The sequence below is a fragment of the Macrobrachium rosenbergii genome, chromosome 42 (genome assembly GCF_040412425.1).
Source record: "Macrobrachium rosenbergii isolate ZJJX-2024 chromosome 42, ASM4041242v1, whole genome shotgun sequence".
Taxonomy (NCBI): Eukaryota; Metazoa; Arthropoda; class Malacostraca; order Decapoda; family Palaemonidae; genus Macrobrachium; species Macrobrachium rosenbergii.
Genome location: NC_089782.1, coordinates 46,892,875 through 46,911,321, shown reverse-complemented (window position 1 = coordinate 46,911,321; position 18,447 = coordinate 46,892,875). Strand labels below are relative to the sequence as shown.

At 38.1% G+C, this 18,447-nt stretch overlaps 1 protein-coding gene across 2 annotated transcripts in view; it reads right to left on the bottom strand.

Annotated features, from left to right (window-relative positions):
- The window catches only part of LOC136828410 (glycine, alanine and asparagine-rich protein-like), a 282,803-nt gene extending 264,949 nt beyond the window's left edge, over positions 1-17,854 (bottom strand). For both annotated transcript variants that reach the window (XM_067086441.1, XM_067086442.1), the window contains exon 1: positions 17,624-17,854. In XM_067086441.1, the coding sequence (XP_066942542.1) occupies positions 17,624-17,665 (42 nt within the window). In that variant the 5' untranslated portion in view covers positions 17,666-17,854. The remainder of the gene's footprint in view (positions 1-17,623) is intronic.
- Between the last annotated feature and the right edge of the window lie 593 nt (positions 17,855-18,447).

Here is an 18,447-nt window from a genome sequence, read left to right as displayed (position 1 = left end):
AAGCGGTGCCTGGTATATGATTAACGCTTGCACGAACGATTTGACCAGCAAAAATAAATAAATAAATAAATATCGCTCTCCACTGTTAGTTTCTTGACTTCCTTAACTATTTTCTTGGTAAACAAGTGCTATCATTACTATGAAAGTGTAACCTAAGTCACTGGCGAGAAAGGTCGTGGTAAAGAATACACAGAGACCCGAGCACCTTAAGTACAGGGGTCTCCAAGCTGTTTAGTACGAGGGCCACATTAGATATTTTGCACATCTTTGCAGGCCACAAGAAAAATATAAGAAGCGTCATTTTAACTATTTCAAACTAAAGTAAAATAAATGGGAGATATTCCAAACAAAACTTGTTGGCATTAATGAAGGAAAATGATGATTCCAAGGACAATACCAGCGGAAGGGGGATGGAAAACGACTGACTGCCACCACACTTGAGCTTCAAGTCTTCAAGTGACTGGCTGGTTGTGAGTGGTACAACTGGGGTTTACATGGCTTTTGAATGTTAGCTGCAGGCCGGATGTGGCCCCCGGGGCTATAGTTTGGAGACCCGTGCCGTAGAAGAATAGCGATGCAAACAAGCAGTTTCAATATCTAACATGGATAACAAAAAAAAAAAAACACTCTAGTATTTACCTAAATCCTAAATCATTAAACTGCCATTAGCCAGCCTCGCAACTTAGACTGACTCATTTCGAATGGTTAATAACTTAACTTTTAACCAAGATCAGAATTTTTGCCCAGAGTAAAATGCTGCCAGTCACAGCTATCTTTGGCAACTACATATTTTATGCGTGTGTGCGAGTTTCAATTTAAAATTTTAAAAATGCCAATTCTACCGAAATTGAAGATCTTAAGTTGTTTACTTGTGTGCTCAAACACCTATTTTCGTCATAATGCTATGATGTAATGAGAGAAGATCCTGCACTGTTGATGAACTTGAGGAAACTCGTTTCAGTGCCTCTAAATGCTCGATGTGCGTTCAAGTGAGCTTTGTCTGTTCTGTCCTTGTAAACTACTTTTCCCTGACATAACTTTTCAGCCTTCACGAGGTGAGTCGCTGTCTCCTCCTTCATGACAAGTCCACCTCATTTCCTTCCACCTCTCTTTCCTTCCTTTCTAACTGTGTCGTCCTCTTTATTGTGCAGGCAGATCACTTCTGAAGAAGATTCAACCAAAGAAGTCAGCAACAGGGATACACTCGTCGCTTTTCCACTAGCTGGAAAAATGAAGGCAAGTCTAGTTTTTGTTTCTCTATGGAATGTTGAAATCGGTGGGGTTATATTTTTCTCAAACATATATAATTTAATGTACAGTATTTATTATTGATAATTTTTTCATTATTCTCTTAACGTTTTCGATTTTCATATAGATCAAAACGAACATATTCTCAACAGGTCAGTGATACACCTCACAAGCTTTCTTGACTACCACAAAGAAATTATTTCTGTACCTCCCCCTACCGCATTTACTTCACTTGCGCTAGGTCCTAGGCCTACTCATTCACCTCACAGAGGCCTGCTGTAACCTCACCATCACTGCTAATGGAGCAGGTAACTCCAAAAATAGGAAAAAAGTGCACGAGGCGATACAAGCATGAAATTCGGCACAACAATTCTTCTTGGCCATTTTTCTCATAATTAACCTCTGGCCACACAGAATTTTGCCATTTTCCAAGATAGCCGGCACGTTTTCAGAATGGCTTCCCGTGATATATATGAATGATGACATTTAATAGTTTAATCACACTGGAATGCCTCGATCACTCTCGGTTCATGTTAAAATTTTGAAAGCAAGCCTTTAAGCACTGCGATATATAATTTTGTTGCCTATGAACACCCAAGATAGTTGTCCCTATATCCAACATGGCCACCAAGCCAAATCTTTGTACTTAAATTCATAAAGGAGGTAAAAGGTCAGGTAATATATAGATTTAGGAAAATTCACCTTGATCAATTTATTTTGTATTTTAGAAATCCTCATTTTAAAAAAAATGGGTTATTACAGTAGTCAAAGCGACAGTGTAATAGTGATAATAGTGTAGTGTCACTGCACTACCAAAGCACACTGACTGATAGCTGTGAGACTCGGCAAGAGTTCAATACTGCCTTATGGTAGACATATGTCATTAGTTTCTCAAATGCTGTTAAACATCCCGCATGAATTGACAGGATGTGTCATTGTGGGAGAGTCGAGCCAAAGAGGAGAGCGCTATAGTCTTCTGGAAGGTGTACAGATCACACGGGAATCAAATATCATTGGTAGAATGATAGGGCTAAGCGTAGGATTATAGCATATCTGAGCCTAGTTGTACTCAATATCTGAAAGTGCATAAATGTACAGATCCTCATCCTATGGAACAAAAACAATGGCAGCACAATCTTGGAAATCAAAGTCTTTCCTCAAAGGAGATAGTCAGACTAACAGGAAGCTTTGCTGCTTGTGCCAAGAAGACACATGAAAGACCAGTGGATTCATCCGGTTACCCTTGTTACAAACTTTCCTGAATTTTACAACATGTATGCAATGTCTATACCATTTGATCCCAAAAGGCTTGACATAGGTGACTGAATCCAATAGACCTTTGAAAAGAACAAAGCTAAATATCAAAACCACATAACTGGAAAGGAAAAGGAAGTTATTGTGCAAGACAAGAGAAGATGATGCCCCATATGCAAAAATTCACACTTAGTACCTAAAAGGCACGTGAAGAAGATGCAGAGGCATCTAAGACTGAGAAAGAAGGAATTTGTTTTATTTAGACTAACCATTTGTAAATCAAAGATTTACAAATGGCCATGGCATTGCCTTTACATGAAAAGCTGCAACGATGTGCCACCAACTTGCTAGCTGAGAAACTTTTGGTCAGGTTTAGTGCTGGAGATATTGTTTCCCAGGACTATATTTAGCTCGCATTTTATCTGACAGGCATGCACGACAGGGAAAGAACCTGTTGAGTTCCCATGATTATGTGCAGTACAGACAAGAGGCATGTAGCAGGTTACAGATTGAGCTGCTACTTCATGATGGTAGAACTTATCATCTGTACAAGAAAGACTGGAGCAGCTAAATGTTGGCGTTTCCTTTGTATATCGAACACGGGTGAAAGAACAGATACTTGCCCATTTCCCAGAACTGGAGGCCTTCAGGTAAAGGAACAGAGATTTGGCTTGCCTACAAGGGGAAAGTGGGAGAAACTCCCAGCCATGGCATGTGACTAAAATGATGCACTAATCAGGGTCAAAGCAGCCAAGATATTCAGGAAGCAGATGCTTAAACATAAGACAGAATTTGATGGAACCTTAACAGCAGACACTAAAAGAGAATCTGTGCCACCAAGTTTGCTAAAAGTAAGAGTGCTGCAAAACGTGGGCGTGGGGATATAAAATCCCAACTTAAATATGGATCATCATATACTTATCTACCTTTAGCACAACTTTTGTATTAAAACTGCCGGAAGACTCCAGCATATTCAACAGTTACCAGACATTCTGCATATTCAACAGTTACCAGACATTCCAAGGGAACTCCTGTTTCCAGTATACCTGGGACTTTGGTCTTTGCAAAAACCCAAAAGCATCATATAATTGATAAACTTCATCAACTTGGAATCAGCATCAGCTACGGTAGGGTTCTGGAACTGACAAAAGGGTTGGGAGCAGCAGTTGTAGCAAGGGCTGTGGAGGAAGTAGTTTGTCCCACTACATTCAGAAAAGGTGATGGCCTATCTAATATCGTTGCCAGAATCACGATTATGGATAACTTTAATCTTAAATAAAATAAAAACTAATGAGGCTAGATGGCTGCAGTTTGGTAAATTTGGTGACTGGAGGGTGGATGATCAACATACCAATTTGCAGCCCCCTAGCTTCAGTAGTTTTTAAGATCTGAGGGAGGACAGAATAAAGTGCGGACGGACAGACAAAGCCGGCACAACAGCTTCCTTTTACAGAAAACTAAAATTGATACACATAAGAAAATAGTCTCAAGAAAAATGTCTTTTGACGAATTTACTCTCAGCCTTCTGAACTGCTGTTCAGAAGCCGAAGAGCGATGGAAGGAAAATGGAAGTAACTGGTTTTATTTTTTCAAGTACAATTTACCTTGCCAGCCATCAGTACATCAAAGTCAGCTACAGGAAACGTGATAACCACTTTGTTTTTTCTTTTTTATTTCTTTTACACTTTCGCTTTTTTTATTGCTTTTATACCAACCCCTCTTCTTCACTCGTGTTTCCTGTTGTATTGAATTGAATATAAAATTTAGGCCAAAGGCCAAGCACTGGGACCAATGAGGTCATTCAGCGCTGAAACGGAAATTGACAGAAAGTTTAAAAAATTGTTCGGAGAGGGTGGAAAGTAAGGTGGAAGAAATAGAATATGAAAGGAGGTGGAGTAAAAGGAACGAAAGGGGTTGCAGCTATGGGCCGAAGGCACACTGCAAAGAACCTTAAGTAATGCCTACAGTGCACCGCATGAGGTGAAAAAGTTAAGTATACCTCAGTTTAACCACACCACTGAGCTGATTAACAGCTCTCCTAGGGCTGGCCCAGAGGGTTAGATTTATTTTACGTGGCTAAGAACCAATTGGTTACCTAGCAACGGGACCTACAGCTTATTGTGGAATCCGAACCACATTGTAACGAGAAATTAATTTCTATTACCAGAAATAAATTTCTCCAATTCTTCATTGGCCGGCCGGAGAATCGAACGCGGGCCCAACAGAGAGCTAGCTGAGAACGATACCAAACTGACGGCACTAACCCCCTACGGGAAATGTTTCCTGATGTAGAAGTGCCAAGGGACTTCAGTTGTCTTTATGACTTTTGTTTTAAAACAGCTCTAAAACAATTATTAAAATGCATGGAACTAGAGCAATGATTGATATGCCTGTAACTAAACCAGTTATTGGATTTCCTGTAAAATTTAACAAATGTCTCTGATTGAAAAAATATTTTCTCTTGGCGACATATAAATATGAAATGCGGAAGAAAATATACGATACATAGAGAAAGAGAGAGAGAGAGAGAGAGAGAGAGAGAGAGAGAGAGAGAGAGAGAGAGAGAGAGAGAGAGAGAGAGAGAGAGAGAAATTTTAACGTCACTTTTAACACCCTTGCGTGCACATGCAACGCTCAATAAATTTCCGTACTGTTGGGGCAGAATCATAAAGACAATACGTTATTTTGGAATGCATATTTTTTTTCTTTTTTTGGTGCACAGGTACCTTCAATGTGTTTTCTGCGCTTTTGGGTGAGATAGGACCTACATAAAATATGAGGGTTTAAACCTCCCAGCTGACTTAGGTGGAGAGGAAAAAAGAACATCAGTTCTTAAGTAACACAGACAAATGTTTATCCAGTGGAGAGCTAAAATTAGTTCCTGACATACGGCGAATTAAGCTCTGGTTGCCAAAAGACTTGTTGTTCAACTCAAAATCTAGTTAATATTATAACAGTAATAAATAAATGATAAATAAGATTACTATTATTATGATTTGAGGGGAGTAGACCCTCTTTCAGGCAGGTCTTATTGAAAAGGATGACTGTAGTTTGCGAATTTATCTGATACAGGATCTTTTCTATTGTCTTTATAATTCGCTTTTCAGGCTCAGCGACGTTGGTCAGCAACTGGCCAATATTCATGTCGGAAAAGGACAGTGTGTGATGAGGAAAGTGTTTTTATTGAATTATTCATTCAAAAATCCGTGGATTTCTTCGTAGTCTTGCTCAGTGGTTTGGATTCTGTATTCTTTTCATAGTTCATGTTGTGGTACCCCTACAAGAGCAACCGAATTATCCTCATCAACCCACTCTTCAAAATCTAAAATAAAGTACCCTTCTGATATCTTCTAACTGAATCGTTACAGTTTAGTAACTCTACCCAAGTAACCCTGTATTTGACACATTACTTATAGAAACTGTACTAGCTATATCCCTCGAGCTTGTCGCTACCTTCACTCACACACATTTGGCCGGGCATTTTCACGTCTTTCACTCGTACTTTCACCAGAGCAACATACCCGGGCACAAAAAACTCCTTCAGACAAGATACCCTTCTAAAACTTTTCCCCCCAGAAACATGTTCAGTATCAACTTATACAATATACTGTTATCAACTCCCGATCCCTTATCATTATCCCTGACCAAATCACCCCATCAATCTCATCCATCTCCTCGTACGGGACAAAAGCCCCAGGTACCCCAACAGTTATACCTCCTACCCCTGTATGAGCTGAGATATGGTTCCGTCGACGTGCCTGATGACCCAACAAAAATGTGTCACCCAAAGCAGCACCCTGTATACCCAAAAATGGCTCTGTGATAACTCTATTACCCAGAGGAAAAGCAGACATCCGTGGAACCTAAAACAACCAACGTACGAGCCTGAGCATCACACACTTTCTCTTCAGTAGGTCTCAAATAACAATCGGGAAACATCGATCGATATAAACCATAATTCATTAGGTTGGCAGAGGCGCCAGTGTCAATAAATAATAAAACATCGGCTCTGCACACTGACCCTCTCACAATAATATTGGCTTCGACTCCGGGGCCTCAGCTAGAAGTCCTATGTGACAGGAAAACTCACCCTTTCCTTTCCAACTGATCGACCTCCCGCAAATTTTCGCCAATCACTAGATCCCTTTGAAAAACCCCCTTGAGGAGCTTTCTTACCCTAGTTACCAAAACTCTGAAATGCAGGTCTAACATTATCCCGTTTAAGAGACGGACAAGACCGCCAAGAGCGATCAGAACTCTTACAAGTGCCACAATGTTTACTGTAACTCGGCAAAACCTCTTAGCGTGTCCCTGCATATTACAATTAAAACAACGAAACTGTGGCGTCTGATCCACAAATTTCCTATTACTGTCAACTTTGGCAAAAGGGCCACTGGAAGCTAGATTGAGCTCCCTGTCAATTTCCACGTTCCTGCAACAACTGCCAGAAGCATAGGCTGAATCCCCTTGTGATAGGTTCTTTGAAACACACGCAGAAGTCTTCAATACCACATCAAAAAATGTACTATCAACTGTCGGGCATTTCGACATAAGCTTACGAACCTGAGAAAAAATTAATGCCTCATCAGACGAATGGTCTATAATCTTGTCAAAACCATCCACTATATCACCAGGGACATTTAACACCCAAGCGAATTGCAACAATTTATGGTTATACAGGGAGATGGTGTCAAACAGTGCCCATGGAGACCCTTTCAATTTCTCTACAAACTCTCCCGCGGCGTCGAAAAGCTGAGAACTAAACTCAACCATCGACTTTTGGCCCTTCCGAATTTTATAAAAACTCCTTATATCACGGACGGAATCTCCGCACTCCTCAACACCATAGGCTGTCCTAAGAAATTCTTGGAGACCCGACCAAGTCTTGCACCTGGCGAATTGATGACTGCGACAACAATGACCTAGATCGCCTTTATTAATATCTAATAGAGTCTTAGCTTCCCCGGATGCCTCTATGTCATCTTTAATTCCCTTAGCATTTAGAAAATTGTTACACACTCAATAAAAATCTGCACTGGTTGAGAAAGAACAGCGTCCACGGCCCCTTGGAATGGACGAACTCCTGATGCGACCACTGTGATTTTATGAAGCAAAGTCTGGTCAGTGTACCCTTCAGCCATTTTCCCAGCTTTCCCCTTCTTAAATAGTCTTGCTAATCCTTTACCCTTCCTCGAGGGCATAGCGGCAGCCTAACTCCTCTTGGCTGATCACAAATGCAAAAGTTGCAAAAAAAAAATATTTCCCAGGTCATGTGGAAGGAAACCCTAAAAACAAAAAAAACTAAACTCAGTAGAAAAAACTAAAGAAGAGAAAAGACAACTAAAGACAAAAGAAAGGATTCTCTCCAAAAATCTCATACAGGAAGAGCCCCACAAAGTTATTCTCCTTTTATTCCAACAATTAACCCACAAAATCAAAAGGAATTATTAATTAAACCCACAATCAATTTATAACTCCACAGAAAAACAAACACATCGATGGGCCGCACGCACAGCTGACCGCAAAGCAGGTCAAGATGAACATTAAGTCTTCAAGGGCAAAAAAAAAAAAAAAACACCAGTCCACCCTCCGCGAAAGAGAACGCACGTCTACTCTCAAGTAAAGAAAATGGGACTAGAGCAAACGAAAGAGGAGGAGACAGGAGGAGAAGAAAGAAAATTTGTTCCCTTCCCCAAGTGCAAAAAGTCTCCTCCCATACACCAATTTCCCTATTCCCCACAACACCTTGCTTTGCAAAACCAAACAGAAAAATCGTTGAGTGCAAAAGCAAAACCTTTGAGACGCGTCCACTACTTGACCTCTGTTGCCAAGGAAAATTGCAGAGTAAGCTCATACCCGCAATTCCAGCCCCAAGAAAAGAACCCCTCTTACACACGTATGTACGCAACTAAAAAAAACAGTTCGAAATAAAAGCACGCAATACCGGTAAAAAAAAAGATAAAGAATCATAACCAGAGGAAAAAGATGTCGCCGAATCATAACAAATGATAAAGGACATTCGCGTCATGTCTTAAAAAAAAAAAACATAATAAGGAAGAAATCAAATAACCAAGGCAATAACTGCACACTGACGGAAGTTCTGCCTGACAACAACGGTGCGAAATCTTCCCACAAAGAAAAACACTTGTCGAGATAACACGCTGCTCGTATTTATACATTAAACAGTCACACAATTAAATACACCGCACTTAGTAAATTCTTCCCCGAACACTCCCCAATATAAACTAAGGCCCAGTATCACCCATAAAAACACAATATACAGCGGTGCAACATGACATAATTAAACGCATATACCAATCTGCCACACACAATATAGACTGACCAGACGGCATCCTACAAACCTTACCCTTGACTGAACCTCAGCAACCTCAAAAACTATGGATTAGACACTAATATCTGTCGTTTTCGGTTATTTTCACATGTTGTAGCTTCCAGGGCCAGTGATGTATACAGTATATATATATATATATATATATATATATATATATATGTGTGTGTGTGTGTGTGTGTGTGTGTGTGTGTGTGTGTGTGTGTGTGTGTGTGTGTATGTGTGTGTGTGTGAACGGAAAGGCAGGCGAATCAGCCAAAGTGATAAAATGCACAGGGAGCAGGAAGACCTCCACAGTAACGGCATTTTTTATTGCTTATTGTTGACGTTTCTCATTATCAAAGCTGGGATAATACATTAAAATATAATTATAAAAACAGACTCATACTTTAAAATTACAACCAAAATATAAAACAAAGTTATATGAGGAAAAAATGTAGAAAGACGTTACCAGTTGGACGAAGTGCAAAAGCAGAGTGGCATAGAGAAAGAATTGCAGGCCGGGGTAAACTCATGTCAGATAAAGAGTTGTTTAGGCAGTTTGGGTATTCAATCTTGGTACTAGTAGTTTAATAAAAGTGATTCAAAGATAGGAAGCGAAGAATTGGGAGCTTTGGAAAGTATTTTAAAATTTTTATAATATATTTCACTCTTACACCTTTTGGCGTGTTCTCGAATATCTGAGAACTACGGATTAGATCATTTTCCAGTCCTGTAACTGAACACCTTATGATAATCAATTCGAGCTTTCAGCAGGCGGCGTGAGGCACCCACGTATCTCCCCTGACTACATCGGGGGCAAGAAAATAAATAAACGATGTTTGAAGTCATAAGAGGGCTAATTTTGTCTTTGTACTGGAATATCGACTTATAATAGCAAGAGGATTAACTAGAATCAATTTACAGTTAATGGCAGGTGCATACTGTTGACTAAGGTTGTTTAAAGTGCTGTAAAGACTTAATCTTAGGAGCTGTGGTTATCTGTAATTTGGGTATATATTTATTATTCAGAAATATATTTAAACATGTATAAAAAAAAGTCTGGAAGGGTAACAGTTCCCTAAAAAGTATTTGTATAAACAAGTTACTTCATTATTGAATCCAGACCAGCTGGGAGTTACAGTAAAAACCCTGTGAGACATAGAAAAGGCTACGTTTCTCCGGTATGCTGACAAAACACATACAAATATCAAGCCACCATGGAGCATGAGAACGACAAGTTACCCTTTCTAGACGGTTTAGTCACTCGAGAAAATGACCGTTTTAATTTGTCAGTATTTAGAAATAAGACCTTTACCGGTCACGGTTTGAATTTTCATTGTCACTGCTGTTTTAACTTTAAATTAAACTCATTGGTTACCGTTTTCCACAGAGCTTTTTGCTGTAATTTCCAGCTGGTTTGGATTCTATATATATATATATATATATATATATATATATATATATATATATATATATATATATATATATATATATATATATATACGATATAATATATATACATATATATATATATATATATATATATCATAATATATATATATATATATAATATATATATATATATAATATATAATATAATATATATATATATATATATACATATATACATATACATATATACATATATACATATATATATATATATATATGTATGTATATATAAATATATATATATAATACTGTATATATATATATTGTATATATATTTAAATATATATATATATATATATATATATACATACATATACAGTATATTGACCAGCCACAAGTATAATTTACCATATTGTGTTTAAATACCATTATAAACTGCGCAAGAAAAATTAGTTATATTTTCATGCATCTATAATTTTAAAATTGAATCAATATCAGTCTTGCATTAAATGACAAGATAATTTATTCTGCTGTGAAATGGTTCCCAAGAACATGTGCGAATGTAAAATTCTGCCGACGATGATGAAACTGAAGTCATTTTATTATTTTACCTTTACTTTTTTATTATTTCCTATGAGTATGATAAACTTACTTACTGAACCACAGAGAAACCAATCCAATTAATGATTCTGATTCCCACTAAGCTACTAAGATTAGTGTACAAGAAATAAACAAAAAAACTAAAAACCTTGTATTAATATCACCTCGAATATACGTACCATTTAGTCCTCAATACCGATTTTGTTTACCTTAGGAAGAAAACGGCGGAATTTTCGAAACGGAAAATGAGCAGCACTGTGTATGGGTTCAAAGCACATCTTTAAGCACGTTGTCCTCAGACATTTGTCTCTGTAAGTCATAACCTTATCCTTCCTTACCCTTCTCATCCAAAACTCTAACCGCAGGTTCAAGACCTCATAGCAAAGAATGGAAAGACCACGAAAGCTATACAGACAAACAGAGTCTTCGCAGTTCAGGAAAACGACCAAGTCAGTGGAACTGGGAAGAGACGCTATGCTAAAATCTCCCTCGACCAAAAGCAGAGGGTATTTCTCCACGCGCTGGAGACCACAGAGCATCCTCCCAGTGACTCCTACCTCTTGAAGGTAAAACCACCATTCAGAGGGTTCTCATGCTTTACTAAATAGCCCCTTGTGTTACCTAACCATGGACCTATGCTATCTTAATGTGTTACTGAGCATGGTAAGACTATGGTTTTAATATAATGACTTGTTCAAGGTCTATATATATATATACATACATATATATATATATATATATATATATATATATATATATATATATATATATATATATATATATATATATATATATATATATATATATATATTTATTTCAGTCAGTAGCTCAGTGCATCTTAGAAACACTTCCTCAAACCCCAAATTGAGAATCCGGGCTCTTCGTCTTTAATTAATAACAAATTATTTCTTTAAAGGCAAATTAAACAGGGAACTCCTGACTCAGCCCAACTAATAGAATCTACAGAATAAAAATTCACCTAAGTTCATTAACATAAAAGTAGACCTACTTATTTCAAAGCCTTGAGTTCATTTGAAACTTATTATTATTATTATTATTATTATTATTATTATTATTATTATTATTATTATTATTATTATTATTAATTCCCAGCACAGCGACGTCATACAACTGGTGGACATTTCTCATCGACTGGCGTTCATAGAACTGTCTGTTGAAGACCAAACACTCGGCCGACTTCTCATACGCCTGGCCCCAGACACGAATTTCGCCCGCCAGTTTTCCTTGCTTTGCACTGGCGAACTCGGGCCTTCCTACGCACGGACGAACATCCTGAAGGTGATGTACCAGGGCGAGTGGACAGAGAGCGTCTTCTTCGGAGACTACGAGTCTAACGACGGCGAAGGAGGGAAGGCTCTGGTGGCAGGACCCAACTGGACAACGGAGCACATGCAAAAGATTTACAAGAGGCCGTGGAAGGCGGGCGTGGTCGGTGGCTGGGGTTGGGAGGAGGAGAGGGCGTGTCAGTTTGCCATCCACACCCAAAATTGCGACGGGTTCGAACTTCCCGGCTGTTTTGGCATGGTCGAGGATGGCCTGAACATCTTAACGGAGGCCCTGTCGCAGCAAAAGGATATAACCGAAGTCTGCATCAGTGACTGTGGGATTCTCCTGTCCCAGTGATGAATCAAATCGCATAAGTTTGAACGAGGTGCAAAGGACTGCTACAGACATTTTTGGTCTCTGCAGTTATTCATCGTCTTACAAATATTCACAATACGGTCATTTCATTTGTTTAGTTTTCAATCAATCAGCCTGAATAAACAAAAGCATAATCTGCACAGGCAAGTTTTTATCGCATTCCCATTTACAAATTAATCTGTTTTACATATTATAAGATAAACTCGTTGAATGGGTGATTGGAATTATCGTTTAAAAATAAAAGCAAATAATCAAGAGAGAAAATAATCACCGTTTAAAAGGATTAGGCAAGAAGCTAATATAAAATAAACAAGCTTTTCACAATGAATTGAATGACTCAGTATAGGCTGATGACGTTTTTGAGTTAAGCTTGGGAATCAGGAAAAAAGAATGAAATTTACTTATTTACCTATCTCTCACATACAAATATTAACATCTGGGTGAACTGTACTTTAACAAGTGCATATTGTATTCGATATATTACAAGTACTATATAATTATTAAAATTTTGCCTTCCACTTTAACAACCATGGGTACATACTACTATTAACAGTGATAATATGGGTTCTCCCAATCCCCAGAGCCTGTTCCATGATTAACACGGGATCCCTGCCCTATATATGACCTATGTGAATAAAGAGATAAGCCATATTTCACGGTTTTTGTTTGTCCCTCTATTGTAATACTGTAAAATAAATTCGTCAATGTATCCTATACCAGGGGTCGGCAACCTTTTGAACACTCTGTGCCAGTTAATAATTAATACATTTTTTTTAAGTACCTTGCGTGCCAGGTGCTATTTTTCAAGCACTATTATAGATAATATACATATATCCTGGGGATAGGAAAATTAAAATCATAATTGTACTGTAATAGCCATTGTAATTATATTGTATTTTCCTGAACATGCATACAATAAATGTAATTCAAATATAATTTTTATTTATTTATTTTCTGCATCTATTATTGTCTGTAACAAAAACTATTTTAGGTTTGAAGTTTATACACTTAGTATTAATGCGATCCTTGCCCTTGCTTCCCTTTGACCAAAGTTGAAATTTCAGGTGAATATTTCGACACCTTGAGTTTCACGCAACCCTCAGAGTGATCCGTTGTAAGCCTGCTGCGATGAGGGCTGAGGATGTGCTTCATTTGTGAAAATATCTGCTCACATTGATATGTGGATCCATACGCTGATAGCAGTGCAAAAGCTACTTTCTTCATGCAATTGAATTTATCAGGTAGTGATGCCCAAGACCTTAAGATGGATGTTGCATGATCATTCTTACTGCTTTCCAGTATTTCTCGAAGATCTTTGAATTTAGCTGACCACAATGTTGAGGCCTGAAAGTCGATTAACTGCATTTCTAATTCCTCAGTTTCCATCCACTCAAAGAGAGTCGTGTCCAAGTCACTGTATTTAAAGGTGTCCGGTCTGATTAAAAATGAAAACACTGGGCCCATGTGTTGAAAATCTTGAAACCTGATTGAGAATTCTGACTTTAATTCTTGCATGTACAGTTGTAGATCAGAAGTGTTGACTGGATGCATTGAAGATAAGTTTTTCAGATTTTTGAAATAACGGAAAGAGCCGGTTTCCACATCTGTTGAGTAGATTGCAAGCTTTGCAACAAATGCTTTCCAATTATCGTACAAATCAATACTGTTTTTCCTGCACCTTGCAGGAGAAGATTGAACTCATTTAGATGTTTGGTGATGTCTGAGAGAAACATAAGTTTCACAATCCAATCTCCGTCTTCCAACTCAGGATAGTCTTGGCCTTTTCTGATAAGAAAACCTTGATTTCATCAAAGCATCCCACAAATCTCTCCAATACCTTCCCACAACTTAACCACCTAACACTGCAATGCAAAGGTATATCTTTGTACACACTGTCCACCTCTTCAAGAAAAGCTTGAAACTGCTTGTGCATAAGAGGAGAGTGTGCAACAACAAAATTCACTATTTTGTGACAGTAGTCATCACCTTCTTGAGAACAAAGCTCGAGATCTTGGCACATAAATTTTCTTGATGAATTATGCAGTGCAATTTCAGAATGGGGTGCCCAATTTTCTCCTCAACCAACTTCGTAAAACCCTTGTTTTCCCTACCATAGCAGGAGCACCATCCGTTGTAATTGCAAAAATCTTTCCTATGTCTACCCCTCTGTTCTCAAAATGGTCGGTGAATGCCTTCAGTATGTCTTCTCCTTGGTGGTTCCATACATAGGTTTAAGACAGCACAGTTCCTCGTGTACCTCTGTGTCACTATACCTGGCAAAAACAGCCAAGCGGGGAATGTCATTTATATCCACGCTTTCGTCAAGGGCAACACTGAACACAGGTGTAATTGTTAAAGCAACCGTTTGCTGCTGGGTTACATTATCAGCCATTTTCAGAAATACGTCTCTCCACGGTCCTAGCTGAGACAGGCATGTCTTTTATCCTTGAGATAATCACGTGTTTGTTTGTTATTCCATCGAATAATACTTCAGAGCACTCCAGGAAAGCTGCTTTTATAAAATCTCCATCAGTAAAGGCTTTCCATGCTTAGCAATACACAGAGCTAGTTTGTAACTGGCCTCAGTTTCATTACTTTTGCTAGCACTCAAGTTTTTAAACACATTACTCTGTTTTCCATAGCGGGATACTGCTTTCTTGATCGCCTCAGCTTTGTCAGCACTATCCTTGAAAGTCTTTTCGTGCTTTGTTTCGAAATGTCTTTTAACACTTGATGTGCGGCATACGACATTCTCGCAGCAGAGAGCACACACAGCACGGTCATTCTGCTGAATAAATCCAAAGTCATTTGTCCATGACGACTGAAATGATCGGACATCAAGCTTTGACTTTTTCGCAGTAGCCATGGCGACAATTAAACTGGGAAGGGTGTTAAGTAAGGTGGCTAAAGAGTAACTGAAACAACAGCAGAGTACGATGCAATCACGTACCCCTCATCGTGATGAGTATGAAACGTTTTGTTACAATTCATGTATCATACTCGTCTAGCCTACATCTCGTCCAGCCTACATCTCGATGCAATCATGCACCGTACCCTCATCATGAATATGAAACGTTTTTGTTTTAATTCATGTATCATAGGAAAAAATTACTTTTAATCATATGATTTGAAAGGAAATAAACCATATAGATAAGAATAATAATGCACAATACATATTCTCTCTCTCTTCTCTCTCTCTCTCTCTCTCTCTCTCTCTCTGAAGATCTCTATATATCTCTCTCTATATATATATATATATATATATATATATATATATATATATATATATATATATATATATATATATATATATATAATTTTTTTGTTTTGTTAGGATTTTTTCTTTGCATTTTCGAATCACATGCCGTGCCATATGCAAGCACACGGCGTTGCCATCTTTGGCACGCGTGCCATAGGTTGCCGACCCCTGTCCTATACCGTCGGGCCAACATCGGGTACTGCATCAGTAAGCAACATCGTGTACTGTAAGATATTGTACAGTACAATACAATCTGAATTCCAGCACCACCGTCGCACAGTAGTTTGTGGTTTGCTTTCTTTTTTGCCGGTCCCACTCCACCTTAGACGCTCTGTGAGACCGGCAAATTAATCCCATACACAGTAGTACAGAAACATTCTGAAATATATACGGCATACTCTATAACTGGAGCTCCACAATGTTAAAAGCCCAGTGAATAACAATCAATATTCCCCATAAAAATAAAAATTAAATTACTGCAGCCTATCTTCTAACACCTTAGAGCTTAATTAAAAGCATTTGTAACTCAAATTTAAAATTCGAAATCAGTCACTGCACTTTACAAGACGTTATATTTTCTCGTACAATAACGAAATTATTACAAAAAGGACGAAAAGTATGGGAAAATTTTTGAAGCAATGATTTCGTTTAGTAGGCCTACCAAACGCAACGTGAATCCGAATCAACACCACTCCATGGCTACATGCAGTATTGTTAAAACATGATCATTAATAAATTGTTTCCTCATCACATATTCTGTTTTGCACTCTTACATGTTCATGGACCACCAGCTTGTATGATGAGAAGCAGAGTTATGAAAAATGAATAACCACATAGCGCGTATTCTTTAACTTACTGCACATTCGCAACCTAACCTGCATTGCTAGGATTATAGAAAAGGTGGATAGCCTAGGTTCCTGTGTTTACTTTTATGAAAATACAGATAAACTCATTTATTGTTACTGAGGGGGAGATAGTTTACTGCCATAATTGTGCCATGAAAATTCTTAAAAGATTGATTTTGGGGTTAATTCTTGGTAAATAAAACAAAATTTAGCCTCGTCAATGCCGTTTGCGAGATGCCATGATCGAAACATAAAAAAATGTTCATGGAGAAATTTCAATTCACTTTGTAAATTTTTCCCATGTTTTACTACATCCTTACACCATCCTAAGCTGGTAAAATCACGGATGCATATTTGCCTTAATTCCTGTAAAAATCTAATGTTAATCCAAATATTCTTCAAGTATAACAGCATCAAAATAAATATGCATATTTAATGAGCGGAATAAACTGTTACAAGAGTATCAGTCCAACTAGACCCCTCTCAAACTCACCTAGCCCAGTGAAAGGAGAAATAAACTAAATTGCGCTGACAAATTTGTAAACTTGCATTCTCCTCTTTGCTGTATTAACTGTAAGTAGTGTATCCTTATGAAAGGCAATATAGCCTAAATTATCACTCTGGTGATCGAAACATCGAACGGAACATGAATGTCGTCAGACGAACGCTATCCATGAAATGGTAGGCTAAACATTACTGCCTTTTTGCTACCACTACTGCTTGAAATGTATGCAGAACCCATTAAAATAAAACAAAGGAAAAAAATATTTTTGTTACTACCGGTAGCCCTACCACTGTTCAGAGCTGAAACAACAGCTTTGTACCTACCAATTAAATTACTGCTTGCCCCTACTTGCCCAGGCTGATACTATTTTCTACTTGATAAAGAGCCTGGTAATTTTTATCAGGGTCTGAAGAACATAGTAGGCCTAGTGTTGAAATGTGACCAACAATAACCCGGAGTTCAAACCATGCCCAAAATAGGCCTAATCCTCAGCTGAGCCAAAGTTGAAACAAATACAGACTACTTACGATTACAAAGTCGATAGGCAGATCAGAAGTATGAATCCGCATTTTTAACAAAAGTATTAATAAGAATATTGATTCACTGTCGGTTATTCACTAGGCAAAAGAGTAACTAAACGCGTCAAAGGGTTTCGCTGGAATAAATGACTAAACTAACGAGTTGATAGTTGTTCGTCAGGCGACGTCCACACAGCCAACAACGTCACTGAAAAATAAAGAACACTGAACAACGTGCCTTGTTGCCTACGACTGTCAACTGAAAACAAAAATTTTAAATTCCTTTTATTTAAAAAACAGTCGAGTATGTTTTTTTCCCCTTTACTTAGCCATGAGCACGTTTGATCAACAAGAGGATCTCTATACCCTACCTGTGGATAAAAGCTCTCTCTCCCCTGTTCTGGCATTTTTTTCCTCAATGCCTCTAATCCTCCTAAGTCATTTATTTCCCATTTCCTCTTCATTTCTCCTCTAATTTTATTTCCTTTCTCCTTTCAATTTACGTCTCTTGGCTGTTCTTTTGAATGGATAGGATTTGATTCATAGAATTTAGGCTGTCAAGCCAAGCACTGAGCAACTTCTACTATTCGGTGCTTAAGACAGTTGAAACTGTGACTGGAGTGGTTGGACAGCAAGAGAGAAACCCACAAACTAAATGATGGAGTAGCCTACATGGGTCTAAAGGTAGAACTGGGGAAAACCCCACGGTTGCACCAAGAAGCAATAGTTTTAGAGGTTGAACAGCAAGATTCATGAAAAGAAGCGAGGGCAACTTTGGACCAAAGGAAAGTGCAACTCCCTTTAGTAATGTCTACTACTCTACTATGCACCGC